At 37.8% G+C, this 26,194-nt stretch overlaps 1 protein-coding gene across 2 annotated transcripts in view; it reads right to left on the bottom strand.

Annotated features, from left to right (window-relative positions):
• Positions 1–26,194, bottom strand: part of LOC139130804 (sodium channel and clathrin linker 1-like) — a 57,224-nt gene that overhangs the window by 30,735 nt on the left and 295 nt on the right. For both annotated transcript variants that reach the window (XM_070696594.1, XM_070696595.1), the window contains exons 2-8: positions 24,756–24,820; positions 23,093–23,148; positions 22,243–22,315; positions 19,461–19,516; positions 18,438–18,573; positions 9,094–9,165; positions 8,288–8,338 (exon numbers count right to left, since the gene is read on the bottom strand). In XM_070696594.1, the coding sequence (XP_070552695.1) occupies positions 8,288–8,338; positions 9,094–9,165; positions 18,438–18,573; positions 19,461–19,516; positions 22,243–22,315; positions 23,093–23,148; positions 24,756–24,820 (509 nt within the window). The remainder of the gene's footprint in view (positions 1–8,287; positions 8,339–9,093; positions 9,166–18,437; positions 18,574–19,460; positions 19,517–22,242; positions 22,316–23,092; positions 23,149–24,755; positions 24,821–26,194) is intronic.

Genomic DNA, 26,194 nt, shown 5'->3' with positions numbered 1-26,194 from the left:
TCCTCAATGTTTCTCATTTTCCCCCTTTTATTTGCTGTCTTGAATCATTTCTTTAAAGTAGAATGTGCCTCGGGGACAGATATTTCTGCTCTCAAACTTTTATAATTCTTTCCTGATCTACCACATGTGGTGGTTCATTTTAAAGCTCTTGATATATGATAACTTTTTACTGTCTTAGTTTTTCGAAAATCAAAAAATGTTATTTTTTCCCCATAGAGTTAACGCAGGGATGGCGGCCATTTTGACTTTAAATATCGGTAAATGTTGGGTAATTTGTTTCTCTGGTATTAAAATTTGCACAGTGACCCCCTATTTTTAGTCTTGATTTTGAAAGAGAATAGTTGAAATATTCCTTGAGGAAAGTTTGAGCAAAAGTTTAAGTCTTTCATTTCACGGCGCATGCTACCTTAAGGTAGCGGTAAAGGCTATTTTTGCACCAATTAATATCAAGTTTCAAGTGTTAGAATCAAGATATTTAGTTCAAATTTTCAGGATAACTCCCTTAGTTAATACTTTCTCCAAAAAATATAAAAATTGTATATTTGTAGCCATGATTTTGAAATATGACACCAGTCAATATTAAAATTTAATTTTTCATATTTTTTTACATATTTGAATTTAATAATAATTGGATAGTATTAATATTACCAAATTAGTTATAAATATGTTGACACTATTAATTGTAAGATTTGTACAGCAGGATTTGTAAATAAAATTTGTTTTTATGATTTTACATGGGTTTACATATCAAAAAATTATTAAAAATTCTTTCAAATTTCAAAATGTGATTTTTCAAAAAGTACTTCAAATACAGGAAAATTGTGCCATACAAATCTTATCTGTAACCTTGTTAATAGGCTGTAAAAATTCCATGTCCATATCTCATTTCAAAGGTTGGATTAAATTGGCATAAAATTATGTAGGAAAACTGTTATTCTGTCAAAAATGTTGAAAACAAGCCATATTTGCACCCCTCTTTTGAAGTCACAGAGCAGTCTTTTTGGTTAAGCTACCATAGTTAATACACTAAGGACACCCAAACTTCCTCTTATTTGGTCAGTTTTTCAGAAGTTTCAACGGGCTATAACTCTGCAATGCCTATGACCCCAAATGTCTAGTTTTTTTTATTCCACAGAGAATGTTGACTACTTTTATATTTTAATAGTTTTATTGAAGTTTATAACTGACGCTCTAGCCTTTACCGCTACCTTATATTATTCTGAAATTATTTGCAAATTTCACTGATATGCAGATAAGAATGGACAGTGAATTGATCTAAATGTTGCAACACTTGTGTAATTGGTTTGTAAAGTTGTTCCAAAACTTGTTGCCTCAGAAGTTGCACTGACTTGTTGTAACTGCGGTGAAAATCACAGAGCTTTTATGGACCCATAATAAACACACACCAGGGAGTACACTTTGCAGTGCACTTCACATACACAGACTCATATTACATTCCTTATATACCGCCGCAAAAAATCACGATCCACAGGAAAAGAGGTGTATATACACCAGAAACAGCACGTGAGAAAGTTGTCGAAATGTACAGGGATAGAAAGTCAGGAAATCTTTACCCGACACACACAGACACTAATCAGTTCCTACTTCATTGCTTTATCTAAACAATTACAGCGGAAGCCTACCGTGAAACAACACTATCATCTGTCCGTTGTTTGCCGCAACTCAACTAAAATTACCGATCCTGTAGTAAATTTTGAAACAACTTAAGTTTAAAAACCAATTACACAAGTGTGATAACATTTAGATCAATTTCACTGTCCATTTTTATCTGCATACGACAGTAATGAAGCTGCATCAATGGCTAGTGACTATACATCTAAACACCCCCATGTTGTTTATATTTATTGGCTTACTCATCACATAAAATAATGGTTTTCACTTACGTTACATGCGACTGTTGTTTACAAATAAGAGCTTGGGATCCTCAAGCACTGCCTTGAAGCTACAAATATGTCAGCTGTTACTGTTGATATACCGGTACTTTCAAGCATGTTTGTTTTGTCTGTACATCCTTTTCAGACCGTTTCTTGATGTCTAGTGTTCAGCTTGCCAACCGAGCCTCAGGGAGTGTGCTATTTTGCCAACAACGGAAACTATCCATGCATTTAATCATTTGGGAAAACACCTTGACATTTTCCTTGAAACGTTGCCATCCTATTTGTAGATTTTTTGAACCAAGAATTTATCCCCTAGCTAGTATATAAGTGGACAAGGCCATGATATTCAAAGGGCCACTTTCTGAATTTGGTATTTCTCCCCTAATTATTTACGCTTGGGGGTGGGGGGAGGGGGGCAAATCACTGTAAATGTACAGATCATTATACAGAACTCATCTTTCAGTATATATGCATATCAGTCACAACTCTGTTTCCATGAAAACCACAATGTCAATTTTCAAGTGATGCATTACACTCCACATCCTTGTATTTGCTGTTTTGAAGAGTTAAAGTTCAGTTATCACCAACGTCTCTACAGTACCAATCAAAGATCTTTAGTTGAGATTACACTGGTTTTCAATCACTTTTAAATTATCAGAATTTTTAAAACCCTTTGAGAGCTGTATTTTTTCACACAAAATTTTAATGCAACATTTTTACCAATTTTTATGAATTTATGACAATTTTTTATGACAATGCGAAGTCAAATTAAGTCACTATGGCGGATACAGGGCAAGTGTGCGGAATCCCCAGGAAGTGAATATTGCCAAATTTCAGCACATGTAACGCTTCTAGGCCGGCCATACTGGAGCAATAAACATTTGAAGGTATTTGTGATAGTCGAGGATCATTTATTTGACGCCAGATTGTTTCTTTTGTTTCTTTCTGGCTGCTTGTCTGAAATCGATGTCTGACCTTTCTTTTTTTTTCCAAGTAAACGGCGACCTGCGGCTGCCCGCCTCGGAACGACTATCCAAGCAATGTTACGATAACCTGTGCCAAAGATCAACAATAAATGTTGTTTCTATCTGTTCAGTGCAGGAAAACTCTACGTTGATGTTATGACAATGATTTCTGCACAGTACAACCAGAAAAACAACAAGAAATATTTAAACCAGAAAAACAAGAATGACAAAAGTAATTAAGGTCCGAAACTTTAGGTACTGGAGGTCAACTTTAGCAACATGCATAGCAGAAAGGCAGCTAGCCCCCTTAGTTTGACCATAGACGGTCTTCCTCCCCTCTACTGACGGTCTTCCTCCCCTCTACTGTCTATGGTTTGAGCAGGTCTGTTAATATGTAACAGTTCATAAACAATGACAGGAAATGACTCAAGTCAGTGGAGTAAGCCTGTTTCAAGCCTGTTTCAGAATTTCGCTTTTTCTTACCTCATTTCCACATTTTTGACACTGACGTGTTCATTTGAACAAATTCACATCTCAACCCCTACATCTACCTGTACACCAAATACTGAGACGGTAGCTTTGGCGGTATGGGAGCCTTTGCGTGTGACGGACATACATCCGCATATACCCACAAATATACAGACACAGACGCCACTCAGACTCATCATATAAGCTCTTTTTGGTATTTATATATAAAACCAAATATGAGCTAAAAATTGACTGGGTATATTTTATAAAGAAAACAAAATTTGACTTTGGCGCTCAAAGGGTCAACAAGTCTATTGTTGTATTTGAAGCTCCAAGAAAGCTTTATACACTGAACCATATCAATGCCCTTCTTAGTGAATTCAAACCCTCCAGCAGTTTACAATCAGCAAATCAGCACTAGTCGATATTCACAGCGCAAAAACCAGAGCTTTTCAAAGGTCGTTTCAAGTAACAGAGGCTAATGATTTCAAATTTGCCTTTGCATTTGAGGAAAAAAGAATGTGTCAATAGTTCTAAAATAAGCTTGTTTTAATGATTTTTAACTCAGTACTTAGAGGAATCTACTCAATTTTATTTGTTGTTATAATAAATAAAATTATTTTATTTTATTGTTGTAGTACTATTTTGGTCTACCTTGTCTAGGTCAAGCTTTTTACATTAGATTAAGCTAATCAATTGCATTGCAGAGTTTAGTAATTGTATCTGGTCTATTTATGGTGTCTTGACATTCAAGATGTTTCCATAACTCACAGAGTTTAATATTGAGAGATTTTAAATAAAGAACAATATTAAGAACAACAAAAGCAACAACAACAACAACAATAATAATATTACAAAATAAGCTCAATAATAATAATGATAATAATAATAATAATAATAATAATAACAAGGCAGTATTGCTGAAGGCAATGAGTACTTGGGCCGTGATAGAGTAATTTTGAGGACAATATATACTACTATTAAAATATGGTCTTGAATTTCCTCCTGTCAATTAGGCATTTGATTAACTGGTTATTAAACGAAGCAATGGCATGACAACGGCAAAATATGTCTAGCAACTTTTGTGGAGTTTGAGGCAGGGGTTCTTTATTTATAGTGGAAATTGCTTAAACTCCTCAAATATTCAAATTACAGCAAATTCTTTTGTTCCCGATGGTATATGTCTAATATTTAAATGGGCATATTAGATTTCTACCCTATAGTTATCCCTATATACCAAAAATCGGACATCCAGCTCTATTGGCTTGCTCAGAATTAGATATGCGCATAATTAATGAGGTACAATATGTGGTGTCATAAGAAGTCTTATCATACCAAATATGAAGGATGTAGCACTTGTGGTTACTGAGTTGTGGACAAATATATATATTTGAGGTCAAAGGTCATTAAGGTCACGTCACATTTTGTCACAATAATTGTATTGCTAAGTTATTCCTATATACCAAAAATCAGACCTCTAGCTCTATTGGCTCGCTCAAAATAAGATATGCGCATAATTAATGAGGTACAATATATGGTGTTATAAGGTGTCCTATCATACCAAATATGAAGGGTGTAGCACTTGTGGTTACTGAGTTGTGGACAAATATGTATATTGGAGTCAAAGGTCATTGAGGTCACGTGACGTTTTGTCAAACAAATTATATCGTCAACTTATCCCTATATACCAAAAATCAGACCTCTAGCTCTATTGGCTCGCTCAAATTAGATATGCGCATAATTAATGGAGTACAATATGTGGCATCATAAGGTGTCCCATCATACCAAATATGAAAGGTTTAGCACTTGTGGTTACTGAGTTATGGACAATAATGTATATTTGAGGTCAAAGGTCACCAAGGTCACATGATATTTTGTCAAAATGTCTGAGATATCTGCATGAACCGATGGACTCACTGATGGACTCATGGACGGATATGACCCAATCTATAAGCCCCCTGGACTTTATCCGTGGGGACAAAAAACTGTGTCACTGCATCCTTTAGGCAATATGAATACGATGAGAAACTAAATTTTTATTTTTCTTGGCCTTATACATGGGAGTCTATGGAGAACTGCCTTATACATGGGAGTCTATGGAGGTGTAAACTAAAAAGTCCTCTAACACGGCCAAATTCGATCGCATTGTGAAATAAATCGACGTGCATCTGTATGGGGTTAGGTACTATTCTTGTGCAAAGTTTGAAAGAAATTGACCAGGGCATGTCTGAGATATCTTCGTGAACGGACGGACGGACAGACTGACATGACCAAACCTATAACTCCCCCAGGACTTCGTCCGTGGGCACTAAAAACAACGCAACAGTTATTACAGCTACACCGGCGGTAGGTTCATATCCAGAGCCCCGTACGGTCTGCCGCCGTCGCTTGAAAACAATCTCATAAACCTGGCCATACGGGCAACTGTGTATGGGCAGCTGGATGCTTGACTTCCAGGAGAAGGCGAGCTGTCACGTTCAAGCTCAGGATTATATGTCGATCAAATTTCAGTAAATTACCTTACCTAGATGAAATTTTGTCTATATATAGGCTGAAATTTTGCCGAAGTTTGACAAAATTACATCGATTTTCAGGTTCATATCCGACATTTTTGAGTTTTGAGTGCAGACAGAAATAAGTTTTGAGGCAACATGGCTGTGACCCCATGTTGACCCCTAGCCCTGCGTACGATGCTATTTGCTACAGCTAACACACAGCGTCGTACGCAGGCCTAGCGAGAGTGTTGCTGACATCGACGGTTATTTACGAGAAGTGAATAAAAGACTGTCATTTTTGGAAGCGATCGAGTAGCTGAGGTAGGCTGGGATACGACTTGGGCCCAAGAACGCTGAATTTCGGCAGTAATTTGGCTTTTTACGTCAAGTCCCAAAATGGATTTGAAGTCACCGACCCTACGTACGGGTCTTTGCAGGGCTGTGGTGAGCGGGGCGGAACACACAGCATCGTACGCAGGGCTAGTTGACCCCAAGTGAAAATTTGTTCGCGATCAAATCTTCCTATATTTTTTTCAGAATTTTCGACAAAATCATTGCTTCTTAAATCTTTTGTAAAATATAAAATACTAAAATAAAAATGCGATGTGCCATGTCTCCAGATTTCTAAAATATCGTTCGTTGACCGTTCGACGGAATACTCATTTCGCAAACTTGTGACGCAGTTGAAATTCAATACTGACCGCCAAATAATCTTAATGAGACGAGATCATTCTAGACATCCTCCAAATTATCCAACCATTCGCGTTAGAGTTCAGCTCGCTTAGAGTATCATAACATTCTTCGGCCTTCGTTTAGATCGACCCTAATCTCTCCCATTTAGGAAATAAATACACAAGCTACCTTGACAAAACTTCGTGCACCATCCAGGACCAAACGCACTACAAATATGTCTTGACGTCATCATCTCCTTACATGGTGATCGGCATACCGTATTTTTTAGCAAAGGAGACACAGAATACGTCGGAGTATTCAGTTTCAAAACGTATTACATTGTGTGATGTTGTCAAAATAAGGTAATGTTACTGCAGTGGTATAAATTACAAAACACAAAAGTTCAAATCAGTTTATTTTGGACTGGCTTTACCCAACATTTCATATTGTTTCTTATGCCAGATTTGACCACGTGCTTACTGGCGACCCCTTTACATGCAAATTTTGTGTCAAATGGTGTGTTCTCCTGGAAAAACAAACGTACGATTTCTATATGAAGGAGGCGAAATTTGCCCTCAAAACTCGAAACCACCCCTTTATGGGGTGTACCTAGCTATTTTGAACGAGCTTCTCGAATCTGCAGCTCTATTTCGAAATGATGGTCTGGTTTTCTCAGCTCAAGGATAAGTGTTCTCCATCGCTGTGGGCATTACTATTCTCAACTGGGGGTACAGTTTCCAGTCGTAATGTTTTTCATTGTGTCCGGGATATAAAACCTTTCCTTTTCACATTTTTACTTTGGTTAACACTAATCCACATCTTGTCAGCGATTAAACATGTTTAAAGTTTAAATGTTAAATTCTGGTCTCGAGCCCTCTTGTTCGACCAAACTGAAATTACCCCTCCCACTTTGGCTCGTCCAGTGGGTGTAGCAAGGGTCGTGCCATCGCCTAGGAAACGGAGGGTGCATTAATTGTTGCATTTCGATGCACATTTTGATTATATTCAGAAGATTTTGTGGCAAAAACTCAGATAGAGAAGCATTAATATTCACATCTCACTTATTCAAGACTGGCTGAGAGCAGCACTTCCATTCAGTTAACATCATTACACCATTTATTATGCCAAGATAGATGAAGCCAAGACATTTTGCCCTCCCTGGTCTCAGCCAGAAATGGTTATACCTTACAGAGTTTTTTCCCACGGAATGAAAACAAATGTACTTGGGCTGAGGCCCAAGTACAATAAGTATTAAGATGTATGTTCCATGTATTTCTGTACAGAAAACATTGGTAATATACACCTGTCTACCAATGATATGAACGCTTACAATTCCTCATGTGATCATGTCGCCGACAGGTCACACAGGCAATCAGTCTTTATCATTAGAACTTTTAATGAGCAGCTTATAAGTGAACAAACAGGACACAGAAACCTAGCAGTGAGAAGCTACAAGTGCACCAACAAAGATCAAATGGAAGTTGTTTCTGACGCACTATGACCACCCACACCAAAGATGGAAAAAAACCAAGGGCTATAGACACAAAAGTGCAAGCTTGGCAAGGCAAAAAAGACAAAGTTGTATAATCATGTAAGAGTAAGCCAAGCCTCAACCTATCTCCAAGTACAGAAAATAACATTACAGTTATAATGAAAATCCACATTATTTTAAAATAATTCAATTTCTTTGGTGTTATTTCTTACAACACACATAGCATTGGAATGGCAATATCATTTCAGGAGTATGCTGGAGGTCAAAGATCAACTGTCAAAGCATGTCTCACTGTACCTGTATTGTTTGATAGTTGGCTGCCTTCATTTGAGAATCACTTCTTGTTTCCTGAAGAAAATGAAATATGTGTGACCTTTAATGATGATTGACACATCATCAATGTATGTAAGAATTCTGACCTTAAATGAAGGTCACCAAGTATCCATTAGAATCAGCATACTATCAAATTTTAAATCAGTTAAGCATTGTTCATCATGTATGGTTCTTTATCAAAAATACATTTTACAATCTTTATTGTCTCTGCATCAGCTAAATCACTGTAATTATAGCTGGTATTTCCTTGGTTCTTGATCTATAAAAGGCAAAGTGTTTTTCAAAATATGGACATACAAGGGGAATGTAAACTCCCCTGCTTTTTAAAAGTGAAAAATATGTTATTAGAATTTGAAGACTTCTGATTTACATTTGAAGTGATCAGGTACATGATGGGGTTGACTCTTTCACAGCCCTTTGCTGGCTACGCACTGTTACAGCACAAGCCGGCATAGCTGGCTCAGCGAGTTGGTGAAGCCAGCAAGGGCTGAGCTAAGCTAAACCAGCAACAGTGTGTAGCCAGCGAGGGGCTGTGAGAGAGTCTAATGTAAGGGGGATATCAGGAGGTAGAAGAAAAACTGACAACATACCAACCATTTATGAGAAGTCGTTGGAACATTTGATGCAACACCAGTTACAGTGGTGGAGTAAGGTTTAAATGAATAGTAACCTGAATCAACATATGTTGTTAATCCTGCAGAGTGGTATAGAATGAATAGTCTGTCAATTGTTGGCAAGGCTTAACTATCACTATGGAGGTATGGATTTACCTGTAATTCATGACGGACTCTGTCCAGCTCCCTGTTTGCTGATTGGAGCATTTCATTTGTTGAATCTCTTTCCTGAAAGACAGGAGGATAGTTACATTTTTTGTTATAAATTGAATTTTTGGACATAGAGTTGAATTCTCAAGTGTGTCATTCAGACAAATAATGTATCAGAATAAAAAAATATATTCTACTGGTAGCAGTATACGCAGTATTTATGTGAAGATATAGGTGAGAATGAGTGTGTCACAGTCAATGTGTATGTGTTTGTCAGTGCGTGTGTGTGGGTGGGGGTGTGTGTGTCAGTGTGTATCTAAGGGTTTGACAGTTGAATATCTTCTGAACACATCTGTTGATCTTTCATAAGGACTGTACGATTTCTAATTTTGAAAGTGGAAAAAATTTGTTTATTTAAATCTGTTACTTTTTATTAACCCTTTGAATGCCAAAGTCAATTTTTTGTGCCTTTAGTAGAGTTATAACGGCAACAACTTCTTTCAGATTTAGAAAATTTGTCACCAGATTTTCCCTAAGTTTTGGTCAAAACTTGTAGGCAAAAAAGTTTTCAAAAAATTACATTCAAATTCATAAAAGTTGGTAAGATGTTAAACTAAAATTTGGTGGGAAAAATTACAGCATTCAAAGGCTTAAAGTAACAAAATAATAGAATGTTAGGATATTTCAGCAATTATGACATTTGTGAGTTGTGTTGGTTCATTATTACCAATAAAATGGTAATATGTCTGTTATCTTACATAAGGAAAGTATCATTTGCTTTATGTATTAATAAATATTCGTTCATTTATTGAGGTCTACTGCTTATCAACAAATATTAAAGAAAGCAAAACTGTGTCAAAAAATTTAATTGGCGTTCAACTTTTGCCAAAGTATTTTTCACTGACTTCATGAATTCTCATAAGACTAGCAGGCTTTTACGCTCTCAAAACTCTAACACCATATTTGTCATGATAATGTTTTAATCTTTTCAGTTTTGCAGCTTTTCAAATCTACATTAGAATCAAAGGAGAAAAATTTATGGTAACTTTCATATCAAAGACAAAAATGTTTTTCCTTATATGTGGTTTCTCAATATATATACATTTGTGGTTTTCTTAAAAAATCTTAATATTATCTTACATGTAATTAGTCACATTGCCATTGCTAAGTGTACCAGTCACATGTTACATATAATTATGAATTTAGACATCAAAACGTTATATGGTAGAAAATGCAAGTGTTCATGTTGTATCTAAACATAAATTATTCAGATACCTTTCCATTTGAAATGTTTTCAACGTGCATTCAATTTACTGTCATGCAACATTATCACTGAAGGTCATTGCCTCCATATCAAGGTGTCATGACAGTAGGTCTTTGCCACCATATCAAGGTGTCATGACAGTAGGTCTTTGCCACCATATCAAGGTGTCATGACGGTAGGTCTTTGCCACCATATCAAAGTGTCATGACAGTAGGTCTTTGCCACCATATCAAGGTGTCATGACGGTACGTCTTTGTCTTTGCCACCATATCAAGGTGTCATGACGGTAGGTCTTTGCCACCATATCAAGGTGTCATGACGGTAGGTCTTTGCCACCATATCAAGGTGTCATGACGGTAAGTCTTTGCCACCATATCAAGGTGTCATGATGGTACATGTAAGTCTTTGCCACCATATCAAGGTGTCATAACGGTAAGTCTTTGCCACAATATCAAGGTGTCATGACAGTAAGTCTTTGCCACCATATCAAGGTGTCATGACGGTAGGTCTTTGCCACCATATCAAGGTGTCATGACGGTAAGTCTTTGCCACCATATCAAGGTGTCATGACGGTAGGTCTTTGCCACCATATCAAGGTGTCATGACGGTAAGTCTTTGCCACCATATCAAGGTGTCATGACGGTAAGCTTTGCCACCATATCAAGTGTCATGACGGTAGGTCTTTGCCACCATATCAAAGTGTCATGACGGTAGGTCTTTGCCACCATATCAAGGTGTCATGACGGTAAGTCTTTGCCACCATATCAAGGTGTCATGACGGTAAGTCTTTGCCACCATATCAAGGTGTCATGACGGTAAGTCTTTGCCACCATATCAAGGTGTCATGACGGTAAGTCTTTGCCACCATATCAAGGTGTCATGACGGTAAGTCTTTGCCACCATATCAAGGTGTCATGACGGTAAGTCTTTGCCACCATATCAAGGTGTCATGACGGTAGGTCTTTGCCACCATATCAAGGTGTCATGACGGTAAGTCTTTGCCACCATATCAAGGTGTCATGACGGTAAGTCTTTGCCACCATATCAAGGTGTCATGACGGTAGGTCTTTGCCACCATATCAAGGTGTCATGACGGTAAGTCTTTGCCACCATATCAAGGTGTCATGACGGTAAGTCTTTGCCACCATATCAAGGTGTCATGACGGTAGGTCTTTGCCACCATATCAAGGTGTCATGACGGTAAGTCTTTGCCACCATATCAAGGTGTCATGACGGTAAGTCTTTGCCACCATATCAAGGTGTCATGACGGTAAGTCTTTGCCACCATATCAAGGTGTCATGACGGTAAGTCTTTGCCACCATATCAAGGTGTCATGACGGTAAGTCTTTGCCACCATATCAAGGTGTCATGACGGTAAGTCTTTGCCACCATATCAAGGTGTCATGACGGTAAGTCTTTGCCACCATATCAAGGTGTCATGACGGTAAGTCTTTGCCACCATATCAAGGTGTCATGACGGTAGGTCTTTGCCACCATATCAAGGTGTCATGACGGTAAGTCTTTGCCACCATATCAAGGTGTCATGACGGTAAGTCTTTGCCACCATATCAAGGTGTCATGACGGTAGGTCTTTGCCACCATATCAAGGTGTCATGACGGTAAGTCTTTGCCACCATATCAAGGTGTCATGACGGTAGGTCTTTGCCACCATATCAAGGTGTCATGACGGTAAGGTCTTTGCCACCATATCAAGGTGTCATGACGGTAAGTCTTTGCCACCATATCAAGGTGTCATGACGGTAAGTCTTTGCCACCATATCAAGGTGTCATGACGGTAGGTCTTTGCCACCATATCAAGGTGTCATGACGGTAAGTCTTTGCCACCATATCAAGGTGTCATGACGGTAAGTCTTTGCCATATCAAGGTGTCATGACGGTAAGTCTTTGCCACCATATCAAGGTGTCATGACGGTAAGTCTTGCCACCATATCAAGGTGTCATGACGGTAAGTCTTTGCCACCATATCAAGGTGTCATGACGGTAAGGTCTTTGCCACCATATCAAGGTGTCATGACGGTAGGTCTTTGCCACCATATCAAGGTGTCATGACGGTAAGTCTTTGCCACCATATCAAGGTGTCATGACGGTAGGTCTTTGCCACCATATCAAGGTGTCATGACGGTAGGTCTTTGCCACCATATCAAGGTGTCATGACGGTAAGTCTTTGCCACCATATCAAGGTGTCATGACGGTAGGTCTTTGCCACCATATCAAGGTGTCATGACGGTAAGTCTTTGCCACCATATCAAGGTGTCATGACGGTAGGTCTTTGCCACCATATCAAGGTGTCATGACGGTAAGTCTTTGCCACCATATCAAGGTGTCATGACGGTAAGTCTTTGCCACCATATCAAGGTGTCATGACGGTAAGTCTTTGCCACCATATCAAGGTGTCATGACGGTAAGTCTTTGCCACCATATCAAGGTGTCATGACGGTAAGTCTTTGCCACCATATCAAGGTGTCATGACGGTAAGTCTTTGCCACCATATCAAGGTGTCATGACGGTAGGTCTTTGCCACCATATCAAGGTGTCATGACGGTAAGTCTTTGCCACCATATCAAGGTGTCATGACGGTAAGTCTTTGCCACCATATCAAGGTGTCATGACGGTAGGTCTTTGCCACCATATCAAAGTGTCATGACGGTAAGTCTTTGCCACCATATCAAAGGTGTCATGACGGTAGGTCTTTGCCACCATATCAAGGTGTCATGACGGTAAGTCTTTGCCACCATATCAAGGTGTCATGACGGTAGGTCTTTGCCACCATATCAAGGTGTCATGACGTAAGTCTTTGCCACCATATCAAGGTGTCATGACGGTAAGTCTTTGCCACCATATCAAGGTGTCATGACGGTAAGTCTTTGCCACCATATCAAGGTGTCATGACGGTAAGTCTTGCCACCATATCAAGGTGTCATGACGGTAAGTCTTTGCCACCATATCAGGTGTCATGACGGTAAGTCTTTGCCACCATATCAAGGTGTCATGACGGTAGGTCTTTGCCACCATATCAAGGTGTCATGACGGTAGGTCTTTGCCACCATATCAAGGTGTCATGACGGTAAGTCTTTGCCACCATATCAAGGTGTCATGACGGTAGGTCTTTGCCACCATATCAAGGTGTCATGACGGTAAGTCTTTGCCACCATATCAAGGTGTCATGACGGTAGGTCTTTGCCACCATATCAAGGTGTCATGACGGTAAGTCTTTGCCACCATATCAAGGTGTCATGACGGTAGGTCTTTGCCACCATATCAAGGTGTCATGACGGTAAGTCTTTGCCACCATATCAAGGTGTCATGACGGTAGGTCTTTGCCACCATATCAAGGTGTCATGACAGTAAGTCTTTGCCACCATATCAAGGTGTCATGACGGTAAGTCTTTGCCACCATATCAAGGTGTCATGACGGTAAGTCTTTGCCACCATATCAAGGTGTCATGACGGTAGGTCTTTGCCACCATATCAAGGTGTCATGACGGTAAGTCTTTGCCACCATATCAAGGTGTCATGACGGTAGGTCTTTGCCACCATATCAAGGTGTCATGACGGTAGGTCTTTGCCACCATATCAAGGTGTCATGACGGTAAGTCTTTGCCACCATATCAAGGTGTCATGACGGTAAGTCTTTGCCACCATATCAAGGTGTCATGACGGTAGAGTCTTTGCCACCATATCAAGGTGTCATGACGGTAGGTCTTTGCCACCATATCAAGGTGTCATGACGGTAGGTCTTTGCCACCATATCAAGGTGTCATGACGGTAGGTCTTTGCCACCATATCAAGGTGTCATGACGGTAAGTCTTTGCCACCATATCAAGGTGTCATGACGGTAAGTCTTTGCCACCATATCAAGGTGTCATGACGGTAGGTCTTTGCCACCATATCAAGGTGTCATGACGTAAGTCTTTGCCACCATATCAAGGTGTCATGACGGTAAGTCTTTGCCACCATATCAAGGTGTCATGACGGTAGGTCTTTGCCACCATATCAAGGTGTCATGACGGTAAGTCTTTGCCACCATATCAAGGTGTCATGACGGTAAGTCTTGCCACCATATCAAGGTGTCATGACGGTAAGTCTTTGCCACCATATCAAGGTGTCATGACGGTAAGTCTTTGCCACCATATCAAGGTGTCATGACGGTAGGTCTTTGCCACATATCAAGGTGTCATGACGGTAAGTCTTTGCCACCATATCAAGGTGTCATGACGGTAGGTCTTGCCACCATATCAAGGTGTCATGACGGTAGGTCTTTGCCACCATATCAAGGTGTCATGACGGTAAGTCTTTGCCACCATATCAAGGTGTCATGACGGTAAGTCTTTGCCACCATATCAAGGTGTCATGACGGTAGGTCTTTGCCACCATATCAAGGTGTCATGACGGTAGGTCTTTGCCACCATATCAAGGTGTCATGACGGTAGTCTTTGCCACCATATCAAGGTGTCATGACGGTAGAGTCTTTGCCACCATATCAAGGTGTCATGGTGGTAGGTCTTTGCCACCATATCAAGGTGTCATGACGGTAAGGTCTTTGCCACCATATCAAAGTGTCATGACAGTAGGTCTTTGCCACCATATCAAGGTGTCATGACGGTACGTCTTTGCCACCATATCAAGGTGTCATGACAGTAGGTCTTTGCCACCATATCAAAGTGTCATGACCATACGTCTCTGCTAACATATCAAGGTGTCATGACTGTATCAAGGTGTCATGACGTTAGTTTCTTGTGGCTATATCCAGGTGTCATGACATTAGGTCTTTGCCCCTATATCAAGGTGTCATGACGATATACTATAGCTATTTGCTGCAGTAATCAAGGTGTCATAAAGTGCTTGATCTTGGTTGTGCATTGTGCGATTGTTCTACAGACTCAGTAGGCCCAAGAGATCACATGTTGGCTGTACAAATAAACCCATGTGTACCAACATGCATAAAAATACACTTATGCACAATGTTTGTTTCATTTGTACCTTACATGTGTAGACCATTTGAATTCTGGGTTTGACATATTAGGAAAGGTTCTAATTTCCTTTAAAACAGCGCAGGGATTTAATGTGCACAGGACAATTGCCAATTACTCTATTTGATTTCCACTGAAATCACTGCTAGAGAATAGACATTGAATCTATACCAACTGATGGCAACATTTTAAAGTACACGTTCATATTTTTTGACCTACGATAACTTTTAGCTTTAAGACATAAGTTGTAAAGCAGCTTATCAAGGCTGCCTTCATGATTTGTGCTGAAGTGAATATACAAATTGGGTCGAATTGATTTTCACTTCGGAAAATAATCCTCAAGGATTGACACACAGGGGTCAGCGGAAGAGGGTAACAGTTTGTCTCAGATAAAATCTTGATTGTAACAAACATATCAATAAATAACAATTGAGATAATTCATTTCCACTTTAGAAATACACAGCAAACCCACTAGCACAAAAATGCAGTTATAAACCTGACAGTGTGATATGTTCCATTTGAAATTTGAGCTCTCTGCATCTTGCATAATTCATCAAACAGGCAGTGGCTGATGGACCAAAGCTGAAATCTACCACTTCAGAAGCTCATGAAACTCAGTAGCGTATCATTTATTGAAAAAAAAACAGCATCGCTGATTTCTAAACTACATGAATACTGTAACTGTTGCTATAGTAACGGAATAGTGAATGCTGGCAGCAACAAGTGCAACTAATTGAGACAGCGATTTTGATACAGTATCTGCCAGAGTGTAATATCCTGCAGTACATAACGGAAGAAAAACATAAATATGCCTGCTGGAAGATGATGACTGCTTGCCAAGGATATTCCTAGGAGCTTAATCCATCTTACTTTTACATTTATTTTTTATCCTTGTTTCCGCAAAAAAAACCAAAAAGCATGTAAATTATTCAAAAGGCTTTACAGGCAGATTCCAGAAAAAATGCAATTGATTATCAAAACCAAAACCAAAGTAAACCCTGGCCTTTCTGTTTTACCATCGACATTTTGATTTTGGTCAGAACCAAAAAAAATTTATATCAGTGAAGAAAATGTATGCAACTGGATGAATTTTTAGTAGATATTTCTTCCATGAGCATCATCAAATAAAGGGAACAACAAACTACAGTCGATGCAGCAACACTGAATTTTTCAGAGAATACAACTATTAAAATTCTCTATAGTTTTTGGTGATTCAAAAACATTAATGTACACTCACCTTCCTGTTGACAATACAGAGTTACAATCTATCAGTAATTTCAATACACAACTTGGAAAAAATCAAACCAATGCCTGGCACTTGAAACATGACGGCTGTTCTGAAGATTCTAGACACGCAAACGCTTGGGGTAATAAAGACATCATAGAAGGCATTAATGTTCAATTAGTTTCAAAATATGGAATACTTTCATATGATAGAAAATGGAAAAAGCATGAAAAAAATTCAATTTGCAATAGGTATCATAGTGCAAATTTAAAATAACGTGAAATTTATCAAACAACATATTAAAGGGACTCTGATGGAATTTTTACCAGGAATAACCTGATAAATGCTACAAAATATTATTTGGGGAAAATACATGTAACCATGCCTTTTTCAGAATAAAATCTGTATGTTTGTGTATCTCTTTAGTATCTTATTACTTGAAGACGACGCATGAAGATGTTAATAATTGACTGTGGAGTCTTAAACTTCATGTCATCAATGATGGGGCAAGGTGCAAGCTTACAGGGTACAGGGCACAAGGAATTGAGAATATGCAATAGCTTACTCTTCTATACATATTTCACCTTAACTTAGGATGGGCCTCAAAATTGAAAGACTTACAGTAAACCTTTGCTCAACTCATTTGCTCTCAATGACAAGAGTAAAAATTATGAATCAACAAGCAAAATCGGGTAATAGAGAAACGATTTACCAAATATTCACCAACTCTCAAAATTGAAATGGCTACCATCCCTGTGTTAACTGGATAGGACAAAGTTATATTTTCTATTTTCACAAACTTACGCTGTTGACAATTTTAGTCACACTTCAATGAGCCCCCACAAGTGGTAGACCTAAACAGTATTGTAAAAGCTTTAGAGTCCAAATATCTGTGTTCTACCTTAGGTAATGACCTAATGTGATGGATGCATCCTGGAATTAGATGTCCCCGGATTAGATCAATTTGTCAAAATCATGCAAGTAACATATACTGCATGATGTTCTTGCAGTACTGACAGGCAGACTACAGCAGAGCGTGAACATGTGATCCATGGTTGCCATGTCTGAATAAAGAGTGAGTTGAAAATTGGTATGAAGTAGTCTAATTATGGTACTGTCATTTTGCCATCTTCACAAATCAAATCATCTTCACAAATCAAATCATTATATTTGCACTATGAGTACAGGTATAACGTACTATAATACAGCTACAGCTACATGTACCATCGATCACAATAGATTTTTAGTGCACCAAAAAAGCAGCACAGAATGCGCATTCCGTAACATTGACTGTTTCCAGGCACCGAAAATTCAGAGCATTAAATGAGGTCTCTCACTAAGTGTTCCCTTTTTGGACGGTTTCAAGGGACCCATCAGACAATGCCAGAATGCATTTTACTTTCTGTACGTCCAGCTACACAGGATATCAGGAGCATGGCCAGATCAGTGTTCCATACTTGCTATAAGTTGGAAAAAAAACTTCTGACATTCACAAATTACACAAACTTGGAAATGGTTGTACATGCTAGTCATGAATGTAAGATGTACGTATAATAAGGTTGTCATGGATATACCACAAAGGATGCACTTGGAAAATCAGCATCATGCATCACCCTCCATTTCACCTCAGATGATACACTGCCCTAACATCCCTGTGCATCCTTTACAGCTTTTTTGCAATAACCTCATGATATCATATATCACAATATCATATCATTTGTGTTGCATTAGACACTCAATTCTGTCTTATGTCTACTGCTGCAGAAATGACACACACTCCAATACCATACAGGCACAAGTGATATTACTGTAGGTAATAACCTCAGATAGATTTTCCAATGTTCCTACTGGAAGGACCGTTTTCTCACCTGAGTAACGAGTTGTACTTGTTGTTGTAGATTGTGAAGTACATCTTCTTCATTCAAGACAGCTGTCTCACCAGCACTCAATGGTTGGGTATCCCGTAACTGATTCTCAATAGAACGTCTTAATTCCTCATGACATCTAATATTAGATATTAAAGTAAGCTTTGTCATATCTTTCAATTTGGTTATGATGTTGGTTTTGATGTATTTGCCTGAATAACAGTCAATCTCGTACACAATATATAGGTACATTCATGTACTTCCACATACTATTTGCAGACAGGCTTGTTTGTCAAGCTCAGAAAATCATCATATTTGTATGATGTGAAGAAGACATACACATCTAGAACTTTGACAAAACAAAGCATCATTGAATACTTATTTGTACTAGTTGTAGATGATAATTTCTGTTAAAACAGTTAAATCAGACTATTTTCATTAGAACATGTTAATATCAGTACAAAAAATTGACTGTTTGAGAAAAATCTGAAATGACAGCAAACCACTGTAAATTAACCATACACTTGAAACAAGTACTGTGTTTGCTTAGAATGAGGCTGGTAGAATTGCATAAGTAAAAATGTTGAACTCATTTCAGTATTGGGGTTGCACAGAATATTGAATTATAAAATATACTGATAAAAAAAAATATACTTATAGTCACATAATAAATATATGGACCAAAATTTGTAATCAAAGGTTAATTTATCTGAGTATGTATATGAAGACAACAATTATAGATGAAGACAGTCGCAATTCTACAACTGTATGGGTACTGGTACATGTATGTACATGTATGTTCAGATGATAACAGTAGTAGTTTAATGTATTCCAGTATGTACATGTAAAGATGAGGACTGTGGTAATTCTACAAGTATGCGTGTAAACATAATGTATTGTGATTAACCCTTTCACCACCATGGTTTTACCCAAATCCAATATTATCAATGGCAAGTGTGGACCTTTTTACAGGGAATGTGGGGTGAACAGGTTGAAACAAACATTTGGCAATATCTCATTATCTACCTTTTGTTTTCACCTATAAGCTGTTCTAGTTTTGACTGCTGTTCTCGGAACTCCCTCTGTAATGAAAACACAATAAAAAGTTGTTTATTTGTTCATGCAGTTATTTTCTGATGTGATGTCACACAACCTGTGTGGCATCTTTCAGGTTTTAAACATGACATACAAGCAAGCAGATCATTCCTGTGATCCTTTGAGTGGCTGGGGCTACCTCTCAATTTACAAAGCTATCCTATTATCATAAGTACACAGTGTTCCAAGGTCACTGCAAGGAAAAAAACAGGATTGAGCTGCAGGGCAGCATGCATACTGTACATGTAAACATGAAATTCTTTCGAGTATCATCTGTGGCATTTTGACTTTACATTTCTCTTATATTGCTATACCACTGAAACTCATTTCTTTAACTTGTTGAAGGAACGTGCTCGGAGACAAAGTATTAAATCTATGAGACATTGAGTTGCATTTACGAGGTAGTATTTTGTTATCAACGTTCTCCTTTATTTTATACAAAATGTACCTGCACATAAAATGTAACATTTCTCCTAAATTTTGCTCAGTTTTCCTCACAGTATTTCTCTTTACTTGTAAACACTTCCTGGGTGAAATATTTCAGCAAAGTCCAGCATAATATAGTGTTTCTTGAGGGGGGGATTTTTGCATTCAATACCCTTTATTATGGCATGACATACTAAAGTGCTTGCTTTGAGTATTTACTTCATTGCAGTAAAATTCAACAAAAACCTTGGAAGAGTGAAATCCATAAAATATGTGTGATATTAAGAAGTATGCCAGGGACATTCAACCCAATCTTTGATTCCTTCATATAACAAGCCCTTTACCATGGTTTGATGCACAAGGACAAGGACACATAATATGACAGAGCCCCATGACCTGTGAGTGCAAGTGCGCTGTACTAGCGGTATTTGCACTCGTGCTGCGGTGTATTCGGCTGTCCTTTCACTTGCTTCGCTCGTGAAAGGACTGCCGCCGAATACACCACAGCACGAGTGCAAATACTGCTAGTATGGCGCGCTTGCACTCGCAGGTCATGGGGTTCTGTTATTATTACATATGTTCTGTCTTTTATTTCCATCATTTATCGAGAGAATCAACGATAAGTCGTGCGTACTACTTGTCTGTCAAAGCTTCAGCTCGACCCTGCGGAGTTATATAACATTGACATCACTGTAATGAGGCATTGAATCAGCATTCACTTTTCATTGGTCAACGCCGCCACACCCTCTATTTTGATTGGCTAAACTATTGTTTACTTGTTTATCAACAATGACGTCAGAGGAACGTCGGAGAGCTCGAACTCTGCTTGCGATCGCTCACACATACATAATACATAGCAACATGCCATAGATAGTCAAACGAAGATAACTTTAAAAATGGAACGCTTTTAATTTTTATCACATGTTGAGCTTGAAATTCTTCTAAATGATCGATGCAAATACCAGTTCAAAGATTTTTACGGAAATTTTAAGAGTAAGATACGACTAACGTAACTTGTCCAACGATCAAATTTCAGTGTTCACTGCTGCACACAAGCGATCACTGTTATCAATAGCATTTAGGACACACAAGCACAGAGTAAACTGCACGCAAAAATGACTTTCTAGATATTCTTAAAGCCCCAATAGCTGCTAATTTTATGCATTATTTTCATGATTTTATTTTCAAACCAAAGTTTGTTCATATAAATGCACTAACTGAAGGACGTGTATTGAAGTATCACTGCTCGCTGATTTGGACCATGCCTACACGTTTTAACAGGCTTAATAATAAACAGGTGCCGCACCCATAAAATGGCGCCCCCGCGGGAAAATACAAAAAACAGTATTTCCTGCACATACACATCATGATCATACCAGAAACAAGCATGAAGCCATTTATTTAGAATGCACAACACACGATGGCCAACATTTTGTTGTTGTAATCTTTTTTTTCTCTGTCAGTAGTTTTTGAAAATGGCGGGAAATCAAAAATGACGTTAAAACCTTTGAATGTACATGCCTATTTTGACACTCATGGCAGCGTTATACACTTTTTCAGTCTTTACTAGAAATTCAAAGAAAACTCTTGGAAAACTAAGGACATTTTGAGATTGGTTTAGTAAACATTTGCAGCTACTGGGGCTTTAAGGACTGAAAACAGGGATTGTCCGGTGAGAAAATTACTGGCAAAACGTCTCTGAAAATGATGATTGTTTAATTGGCTCCGCTGCGCCCAGAGTTACATGTGGTTCGATACATGATGCCTGCCACCGTGGCCATGCATCGGCCACCGTGTATCGAACCACTTGTAACTGTGGCTGTGCCGACGTCGCCCATTGTCAATGTATTTGCTTTGCTGATGACAAACTGCTCTTCCGGATAATAAAAATCATCCTCACACTACGATAAGTACATGCAATTTCCTTGGTCGTAGTTTTTTATCGGTAATGTAATCCATTTTACGATAACTAGCATCGAACCAAAGTGAAATCTTGTAGACCACTATTTTTGTGTTTACAAACAAAAATAGTTCCGGGTCAAAATTGGTAAATACTCATTAACATAAAGAAATGGCATAATGTTTTTGGTATTGCACTGCAGAGCAAATACCGGTAGTACGCGCGCACTTCGATGCAAGTAAACTGTGGTACTTATGTAATAAAGTACTTTCAACAGACTCAGAAAACAGTTATGCCTTCTGAGGCTGTCGAAAATATCTCTTTGCAAAAACAAAGTAACAGTTCTATCCAAAGTAAACAGCTGTTCTAAATGTAGTAAAAACTTACCTTGTATGTATTATTCTGTTCTCTCAATGTGTCAAGTTGTCTGTCATACTCTGCTATCAATGGTGAAAGTAAACTAGTAAAATAAATGTATTGAGAGAACAATTAGAGGTATTGGTGCAGGTACTACAAGCTAGTAGAAGTACATACATGTAGTTTGGCAGTTATTGGTACTATTTTAATGAATGCTGTGCAAGTCTATAGAGTCAATAAGCTTTTTCTGATTCAGGTTATTTGTGGGGTTTATGCATACAATATTTTGATTTCATGTATGATGTTGGTCATTGTTGACAAAGGAACTGAAACGATTTTGGCACAGAATTTCTTGGTCTACTCCCAACACGCTGAGATACCAGGTAACAGTGTGATGTTTACATAACCTGTGTACATATATATATGATGAGTATTGTTTAATAGTGCTGACAGCTATACATGTACTCAAAATAACAAGAACATGTGTTTGAAAGTTACAAATATTGCATATTTTCCATAAGTTTTGTTTTGGTTTGTTGTTTGTAAATTATTTTTTATTTCTTAAACGTATTCATTTGTGAGCCCTCGTTATGTATTTCTGCACCACAATTTTCACATGTTGGGGTTCAGGCTCGACTAGCTACCAGCTATATCCTGTTTCCCCTTGCCCAGATCATTTTTGACTTATTCAAACTTGTTGCTGTCTTTGGTATTGTATGTAACTTTTCTGGGTAATAAATAAAATAATATTGTAATAATATTGTAATATTGTAATAATATTGTAATAAAATTTTTGGTAGAACAGACTTGACAGTGTCTGCTAAATGTTTATGAGTGAGATGAAGTGATTTGCTGGGTCAGATGATAGATGAATTGTTACCTCTTGCTTGTCAGCCATGGTGCCTGAAGGTCAGCTGAAGAATAAACACTTTTATGCTGTTAAAAGGAAGACAAAAATATTGAAGCTTTGAAATTTGATGGAAATATTTCTATATTCTATTCTCAGAATTCATGATTTTTCTGAAACTTCATGTATTGGTACTTAACGACCCGAAATTCCACAAGCTGGACAAAGTGAAACAAACTTTTTTGAAAACCCTCATATTTTAACCATTTTAGCAAAAGCAGACAGTATATAATATTTACTGTACTTCAATATGACTTGGTGATTTATATGACTTGGTGATCAGCAGTTTTCTGCACAGTAATACAAAGCAATTGCAATATGTTGTAAAAAAAAATTCATCAGAGATATAACATTGACAGTGTGTAAATGATTTGAAATCCACTCATTAACTGTAACTGTTGAAAATAATTTCATTACATCATTCCAGAAAACAACTTTCTGCCTTTCCTTTCTGAAATAAATTTCCGATGTAACTTTCGACGATTTTTTTCACTACTTTTGTCTTGTATTTCAGTTGCTAGTTCTTGCCCCAGATGTATTGAAACTCAAACTATTAAGCTTGTCAACACAGCATCTATACTGTACTTGTTGGTGTATATGTTGGTGTACGATAACACCAGTGAAACTAATACCTGCTGATAAGACATTACCGGTACTTTATGACACAATGGATTATTATTTTCCAGGCATTTTACTGTTTCTGTTGTTGTTTCAGATGGTAAGATGTTGTGGCCTAATAAAGTAATTACTCAATATCCAGGTGTATCTCTTTGTCAAATTTCTATCTAGCAAGACTATTTTGAGTACTCTGAATCCTCTGAAGCAAGGTTTTCTATCTCCATGATGCTTGGCCATGAAAAATTTGAATTGCAGTAATTTGAATCAGCATGAGTTTCATAGAGTGGCAGCTTTCAGCCAATCAAATAATATAGAACAATGAGTGATAGAATGATAATTGATATATTGTAGCCTGCGAAGTGACAGAGAAATGACCATCATGATATCACCATTGAAATCATTGAAAGTGCAAATCAAAAATACACTTTGCATTCTGGTTTTTGAATTATCTAAGCATCAGAATGGTTGGATGCAATTTGTCCGAGATTAAAACTCATCAAGAGGTACCATATGACATACAAACTATTTGGCATGCAAACACAATGCATGTAACATGCTACATGTACGTATGTCACAATGGACAGATGAATCCTACTCTAGACTAGAAAGTCATTGTCAACACTCAAATCTGACCTGACACATACATGCACATGCAAGAAATGTTGAAATGTTGAATACCAGAGTGAGGTGTTTACATAATTTTGGAGTCGAACAACAAACTGCATTTGATATTATCACAACAGAACGAAAGAAAAATACAGATTTTTAACTAGGTCAACAGTCTTCTACTACATGACCTATCATTGAAGTTAACATTTCACAGAAAACATGTAGTCTCAGCACCTTGACTCTGGACTTATGACAAAATAGAAACTTTAAAAATACTGTTAATCAAGAGAAGCATAGAACCTAGTGAATGTTTTGCAAGTGTTCAGGATGATTTACATAATTATGACGTTGTCATACTAATGACAGCAACTGGAGAAGGTTACATTCAGTGTTTAGGTCTTACACTTACCTTGCCTACTTCTATTGGCAGGTACTTTTCTTGATACTGACTTAGAATAACGTTCAATCTGTGCACTAAATATTAAAATAATTACAATATAAGTATCTGCCCCAGTTTTCACTGTTGTCATTTTAACCAACAAACACTCTTAGATAATGATAACAATAATATAATATCTATTGCTTGCATGCAAGTGATTGGAGGATTTACATTAAATTGTTACATAAAAATGTTTAATTTTTCTCACATAATAAGATATTAGTAATATAATATCATACATATTTCTTGATATTTTTAGTTCATATAATGTACAAATATAATCTGCAAGTTGTTCATTAAATGACAACTCTTGTTTGCCAAAAAGTCAGCTGATTTCGGTGGGTTTTGGAAGATTAATTTTGCTGAGAAAGTTTGTTTCTTTGAACTTCATAGTTTGGACAGACACAGAAAAAATGCACTTCATCTTCAATACCGTTACTAACAGTAAAAGAGTTGCAGTGAGTACAGTATCTTTCGGTAATTGGAGTTTTTGGAATAGTATGTCTGCCTCTTTTAATTGCTCGGTCATGGTTTACTACCTGTACGTAGCTTGGTGAGTAGTTTTTGTGTCTCTCCTTCTAATGATGATGCATATTGACGTTCATGTAACCAAATCGAAAGGAAAAATCTGCCTTTCCGAGTGCCATTTTGCATCTTACTTTAATCTTTAGTATCCAATATACTAAAATGTACATCAACCACCATATAGTTGTGGGTCCATAGCTGTGATGTTTTCAGACAGGATTTCTGCCTTTTACGGGCCGGTTTTGACTTGGTGGAGGGGTTAAAAGTAATAAAAGTCAAAACCAGCCTGACTAAAAGGCAAAAATCTCGTCTGAAAAACCACAGCTATGTATGGACCAACAGTTACAATCAACCATGCATCCATGGAGCTAAAAAAGGACATGAATCAACCATAGCTGTGATTTTTCGGGACGGATTTCTACCTTTTATGTGCTGGTTTTGACTTTTACGACTTTTAAACCCTCCAACACCCTGCTACACACTCAACAATGTGATTGTGTGTACGAAAAATGCATTTTGAGCTCTGGTAATCTTTAATGGATACACGTTCGCATGTAGACGTGGAACAGAGAATACATCAATGGTCTGTGACGTACAATATTTTTAAATACTGCAGTTGATGGAACACGGGCACCTGGAGGGGAGGGGGCTGTTGGTATCTGATTCACAGTTTATCTTGCAAAGATGCCGCAACATTCATTCAGACCGTGAGACGTGGAGTTGGCCAATTGGAAGGATTGTGATTCAAAATTAATTTGTTGATATTCATATTTACACCATAGAGCTTGCATTTAAAGTGTAATCATTATCGTCGGATGTATGGTGTAGTAGATGTACTCGCATAGATTGGCTTGATGAGTTGTAAACATGGACAGGTTCTCATT

The sequence above is a fragment of the Ptychodera flava genome, chromosome 4 (assembly GCF_041260155.1).
Source record: "Ptychodera flava strain L36383 chromosome 4, AS_Pfla_20210202, whole genome shotgun sequence".
In the NCBI taxonomy this organism is placed as follows: domain Eukaryota; kingdom Metazoa; phylum Hemichordata; class Enteropneusta; family Ptychoderidae; genus Ptychodera; species Ptychodera flava.
The sequence above is the reverse complement of the archived record's forward strand: the minus strand, read 5'-3'. Positions and strand labels throughout refer to the sequence as shown.